At 35.7% G+C, this 6,909-nt stretch overlaps 1 protein-coding gene across 1 annotated transcript in view; it reads right to left on the bottom strand.

Annotated features, from left to right (window-relative positions):
• Positions 1–1,351: 1,351 nt before the first annotated feature.
• The window catches only part of LOC131007936 (probable protein arginine N-methyltransferase 3), an 8,168-nt gene continuing 2,610 nt past the window's right edge, over positions 1,352–6,909 (bottom strand). The window contains exons 5-6 of the mRNA XM_057934847.1: positions 2,060–2,137; positions 1,352–1,975 (exon numbers count right to left, since the gene is read on the bottom strand). Coding sequence (XP_057790830.1) covers positions 1,352–1,975; positions 2,060–2,137 — 702 coding nt within the window. The remainder of the gene's footprint in view (positions 1,976–2,059; positions 2,138–6,909) is intronic.

The following is a 6,909-nucleotide window of genomic DNA, read 5'->3' as shown; positions in this document are numbered from 1 at the left end:
AGAAACCCAGCCCCAAAACTAATTCGATTGTGTTATTCTGAGCTCAGTTTCTCGTAAAAATTGTAGGGTTATAAAAAAGAAAAATGATAAAAGCAAGGTGAAGAAATCAAAGCTTACCTCCTTGTTTTGTTGGTGTAATGGATTTGTCTAGTGTGATTTTTTGTTGAACTAAGATCGGATTTCACACTTTCACAGGCAAATATTCTGACAAGAAATCTCCTTTTTTTTGCTAGGAAGCTGTAAACGCAGGTAGTAAAATGTAAAAGTGAAGAAGAAAAATGTGTGGAGACAAAGATAAAGCAATTTTTTGTTTTTTGCTAAAAACCCACAAATGAAACCAAAATGACCAAAATACCCTGGGCACTATTTTTTGAATAGTACTATTCCTCCCAATAGTAGGAAAGTTCTCTCTTATTAAGATTGTTAAATTAAATAGAGAAACTAAGGGGGTGTATTCGTTGTGGATTTCCACAGACTTTAAAAAGTCCATGGAATTTAAATTCCATGGAATTCACATAGATTCCAGACGACTTTCAAAGAATTCGTGGTTGGATTTCACCCCGATTTTCACTGATTTTCGAAGACTTTAGGGGATAATTCTGGAATTGAAATCCATGAAAACCAACGCCCGCTGAGTCCCAGCACCGCTGGGAACCCAGCGACCGCTGGGAATAAGTTGTATATAAAGGCTCAGCGGGCGCTAGTGCCCTAATTGTGAATCTTCTCAAAACCTTGCGCCGCTCCCAAACCTTGCGCCACTCCAGAACCTCCCAGCCAAAAAAAACACCTTCAACGAAAGTTCTTCCATACCACCACCCTCTAAAATCACCTTCAGCGACATAATGGTCCGAACGAAGAACGCAAACGTCCGTAGAGGCGAGGAGGAGCAAACTTTGAGCGAAAGGTATGAATGTCCATTTGAATTGCAAAGCGAATTAGAGGGAGAAATATTTAAGAAATTCAACTTGAACTACATTACTTGTCCGCATTACTTGGATTGGGAGTTGATTACTGATTTGAAACGTAAGCGGCAAGTTGGTTTGTATTTGAAGAATCTAGGGATGAAAGAGTATGCTAAAAATATTGAATTTTCTGGGTATGATCCTCTATGTTATGAGTTCATGACTACTATGGAAATGAGTGGTGATATGAAATGGATTAAAGGTAGGATGTATTAGCCAGAATATAAAAGGGACTCACAAAAAATAGCCTTTTAAAAATACTCATAAAAATCATTCATTAATCAACAAAATAAAGTATTAAAACATAAAACCAACAAAACAATGTACTCATAAAAAGATGGTGAAACAAAAATAAAAACATAGTTCAAAAAACATGACTAAACTATACTCTATTTCCTAGTCTTGGATTCTATCCATCTTTTGCGTTCAGGAACAGTCATTTTCATAAATTCATCTTTTTGTGACTTAGTAACAAGCAAGTCAAATGCTGTGTAGCGGGCATCTTCACTCAAATCAGGAATTTCTTTGATAGCATCCCAAGTTGTATAACCTTTTTCTTTTTCTCTTCTCTCCAGCATAGTATCTCGTTTCACGAAGAGGCTTTCAACTCGACCCATTGTGCTAGTGACTTTTTTAATTTCTACCATGAGCTCCTGATGCGAACTATTTTCAGTGTGGCCTGAATTTATCTCAAACTGGCCTCTGCTTCTTTTGGCGGGAGCTCTTCTCTGAGTGGACTCCACAGGCACTTCAGTGGACTCCAAAGGTGATTTGGAGCCGGATAACGGTGGATCATCTTCACCCGGTACTACAAACGCCTCATTAGCAGCATCGTAATTCAACTCCTCTATGAGCGGACCTCTACTTTCATCAACTCCTATTGTCCTAGCATCGGTAGCACTGCCCACTCCAATTGCATTTCTTCCTACAGCCACACCGTTTCCAACAACAAGCCTCAAGTCATCAAAATCTGAAAAACTCCCAGTGCGTAAGTATGCATCTTTTGGGTGAGCCTAAAATAATAAATAAGAAAATTATTAATTAACTATATTATTTAAATAACATTGTGTTTAAAAAATAATTGATAACAAATTTACCTCTATATACGCATCCCATACTTCATCTGGGGCCGTGAATTTTTTGGTGTCGTTGTCATAACCAAAACCAGAGTTAAACTTCAAGAGTGTTGAATACGCATTCCAACGGCTCTTAAACCATTTGATACGACTTTGGTAGTGATTATAATTTTTATTGCACCTAAGTTTTTTCATTCAGAACAGGAAATATCCTTTCCTCTACTGTGGCTTTGCTAAATATACCACTATTATCGCGCCATCCCCTAGTTGCAGATTCAACCAGAATTCCTAACAAGGCATCACTTTGTTCCTTTGTCCATGCTTCATACACTGCCCTTTTTTTGGAATCTTGTGGTTGAGAGTCTCCCATAATAATATTACTAGACACCGAAAATAAATACAGATACAGTACTATATCAATGAATAAAAATAAAAAATAAAGAACATCAACAAAAAACTGAAATCAACTCACATGCAATAGAAACACAACATACAATTGCTAACAATTTATAGAGGTACAACATTCATTCTATAGAAAAATTGCATAATTAAAATAATATGAAGATATAAAATTTATGAAAAAAATACCTGGCTAAAAGCTAATATAGAACCCTAAACTTGTCTTCTTTTTGAAGTCTGCTTCTGTGTGTAGGCGTCTGTGGAATGAGGGAAAAAAATCGAAGAGTTGTATTTAAAAGCGTGGGTGGGCTGGGCTGCCTGGGCCCAGCGACCGCGGCAACCCAGCGGCCGCTGGGAACCCAGCGCCCGCTCAAACCCAGCGTCGGCTGGACAATTCAATGATGGCTGAGTTCCAGCGCTCGCTGGCTTCTTGGCCGCGGGCGCTGGAACTCAGCGCTTGCTTAAATTTCATGGATTTCAATTCTCGTGGTTCTTGGCCGGATTTCGTCGTGTGTATTTTTTGGATGAAATCCATGAAAATCATTCCGGATTTTAAGTCAATGGAATAACGAATACACCTAGATTTGTATGGATTTTAAAAAGTCTGAAACGAATACACCCAGATTTATATGGACTTTTAAAGTCTTGAACGAATACACCTAGATTTCTGAAAACTTTTAAAAGTCTGGAACGAATACACCCAGACTTTTAAAATCCATAGAAATCCATTAAATTCCAGAACGAATACACCCCCCTAAATTCGATAACCAAAACAAAATGATAAATTAAACCCATAATTAAGTAGATAACAAAAAAAAGACCAAAAAAAAAAAAAAAATAGCAAAGAGCGCAACATGTTAAGTAAAGTGAACTATACAGAGTGTTAGTGAGAATAGACAGGAACATGCATCTGGGCTTTAAGCACTACTGAATATCATTGAAGGAAACACTGTCATTTACATCAACTTTATATGTCAGCAAACTCCTATATGTGTTATAATTTACAACGTTTTCAAGCAAACATCAACATTATATATATGAGGTCAGTTAAAGCATTAAAACTATAGAATATGAGTGGTGGTGAAAGCAACATGGTTGTACAATTGCAGAGAATCATGTGCATCGGCGTCAAGATCCTGCTCTCGCCGCCTGGTAGTACCGTTGCAGAGAATATGAGTGGTGGTGAAAGCAACTATTTCTTCAGATTTTTAATATCTTGAACCGTGTGGAATTAGGGTTGAGGAATAAATAGAATTCTAATATCCAATAAGTATTCTTTGATATACAAATAAATGTATATCAAAATAAATTTATATTTTACAAATATATAATATAAAATATATAACAGGGGTAAAATAGGCAATCCACAAGTTGTGTCTTAAGATGAGGCTCTTTTTCTATTAGTATATATATATATATATATATATATATATATATATAGGGGAGGGCTAGAATAAAAACACTCTTAAGTTTATAAAATATAAATGATTTTCAGCCCTTAGATCATCAAGATCTACGGTTGATTCGTAACCCTTTGGATGAATTCGTGGTCCTGGGTTCGAATCCCAAAGGTAGCAAAAATTTATTTTCCACAATTCGTAACCATGTTGGATGAATTCGTAACCCTGTTGGATAAAATTCGTACATTAAAAACGTTTATATTTGTATTTTAATAAGTGTTTTTATTGTAGCCCTCCCCTATATATACATATATATATATATATATATATATATATATATATATATAGGGGGCGGTTATTCAATAAACCACCCTTATTTTAAGAATTACGAACCAACAAAAATGCATGAATTTTATGTATAACACGCATGAATAAACTGTACAAAGGTATGAATTGCGAAAAATAATTTTTTGCTACCTTTGGGATTCGAACTCAAGACCATGAATTTATCTAACAAGGTGATGAATCAACCGTAGATCTTGAAGATTTAAGGGCTGAAAATGGTTCCTAATTTATATTTTAAGAAGCGTTCTTATTTTAGTCTTCCCCTATATATATATATATATATATATATATATATATATATATAGGGGGCCGCTCCAATAAGACCCCCTAATTTTAGTGAGATCTAGGGCACGATCTGATGCGTTTATTTTATCAATCCTATGGCTGATATTGTATCTGGAGGGTGATTTTTTTTCGCAGGGTTCGAATCCTGAAGGGAGCATAATATTTAAATTTTGTGCATAATATTTTAAATTTTGTTATTCATCAGTATATACGGCCTTGTTCATCTGTATATATGTCTTATTCATTACGAATTTTTTAAATTTTATTTTTCATCAGTATACATCTTGTTCATTAGATATACGTTTGTTCATTAGTATTATATGTCTTATTCATTGTCCTCATGTTACACGAAAAATAGGGGATCTCACTGGAGCGCGCCCATATATATATATATATATATATATATATATAATATATATATATATATAGGGTTGGGTTCTTGTAGTATCCAAGCTTCTGGTAGTACCGTAGGACCAAATCTTGACCACACGATTTGGATAAGAGGTGCATTGAGATTGTGACACGTGACAAGAAGTTTACAAGGCAATTCAAGACAAAAATATGGACAGGGGTAAAATCAGAAAATATTTTCGTATATTAAAAATATATGTTTTTTTTATATTCTCAAAATATTCATATTTTAGATGCATAAAGGTTCAAACTAAGATGCATACAGTTTCATATAAAAATGCATAAGATTTCACCCCAACCCAAACTCCACCCCACCCCACCCCACCCACCCCCACACCCCCCGAACCCCCCACCCCCACCCCCCCGCCCCAAATTTTTTTTTTTTATAATTTTTCAAAAATTGATTTTCTGACCACTGACCCATCCCCACCCCCACCCCACCCCACCCCCCCTCCAATTTTTTTTTTAAATTTTTTTAAAAACTGATTTTCTGACCACTGACCCACCCCCACCCCTACCCCACTCCCCGCCCCCCAATTTTTTTTTAATTTTCATTTTTTTTTAATTTTTGGGGATGCATAATTTCATACACTGATATGCATATATTATTACATGAAAATGCATAAAATATTAACTACAAATAATTATTTTTGCAAATACATTTAAAAAAAACCCTAAACACTAAGCCCTAAATACTAAACACTAAACTCTAAACATCATTAAACCTTAACACTAAAACCAAAACCCTAAAATAAATATTAAACACTAAACTGTCACGACCGGCCCTTAATTAAGGATAATTAAGCCGGGGAAACCGTGACTAAGGGGGGGGGATTAGAAGCGGGGTAGAAAGGGGAATAATTGAACAAGGAAGGATAGTATTTAATCATTGTTAACAAAAGGAATAATTATAATATAACGGAGGTTTAGTCATATTGACTCAAATAAACTAGTAAGTTCGGATAATTCCGACTTACCCAAAACAACATAATACTTCTGAGTACGCAGCGGAATAAGGTTCTGATTACATGTATGAAGACATGTATCCCCAGAGTTCATTATTACATAAGGGTAAGACAAAAGACTCCGCTCGTCACTTCATCACCACCACCAGCTGCTCAACCTGCACATTTAGAAATATATGCAGGGCTGAGTACAAAAATACTCAGTGGGCACGTATGCCTAAGTATAAAATACATGCTAAATAAATTGTAAATTGTCATGCCATCATAAACAGTACAGCAAGGGAGTTTTCGTTAAAAGAGCCCAAGCTTACTAAAGTCATTGTGATTCTTAAAGTTCGTCTGATCAAACTAAGTTCTCATAATCTATCATATCTGAAGCTGTGTGCCGGAGAGGTGGCCACCTCTCACGGACACTTGACCGGCCAACCCGCTCGATGACTCACGGCCCTGGGTGTACACTAGCCCTGGCAGGATAGCTATCAACTGCTCAGGACCCGAATTCGATTACATAACTTGCAAAGCCACATCAGATCGATATCATACTGAAATTGAAACATTTTATGGCAAGACAATACTTGAAATAACTTCGATTCAAAGATTTTGTCATGAAATAACTTGTTCAACTGTAACGTGAAACTCATTTGATATATATAAAAGTAATGCCCACCTGATAGAAACTTTCTGTGGTACAGTAGCTCCTTGATTGATTATTAATCTCGTGCTTGACCTTTATTACGAGAATATAAATAAGATACTGCTCGAGCAAAATCCTCAAATAATGAGAATACGAAATTAACGATGCATGATCCTCTTATGCATGAATTATTATCTGAGATAATAATCAGGGAATTTCTAATGTTAATCCAAGCTATCGGATTTAAACAAAAGCTAAGTCTCGTCTCATGAAGCCGGATAATTAACTAAAATTAATCCGTTCTCTTCAGGGTGTCTAATCCGCCAATTAAATAAACCCCGCTCCTCGTAGTCAATAGAAAAATAAATAAATAATTCGGTTATTCGCTGTTATAACCTTGTAAAATTTACCCGGGCTAAAGTAGGAACAATA

This window comes from Salvia miltiorrhiza, chromosome 2, assembly GCF_028751815.1.
Source record: "Salvia miltiorrhiza cultivar Shanhuang (shh) chromosome 2, IMPLAD_Smil_shh, whole genome shotgun sequence".
NCBI classification, from domain to species: Eukaryota; Viridiplantae; Streptophyta; class Magnoliopsida; order Lamiales; family Lamiaceae; genus Salvia; species Salvia miltiorrhiza.
Note: the sequence above shows the minus strand (reverse complement) of the source record. Positions and strands in the feature narration are given on the sequence as shown.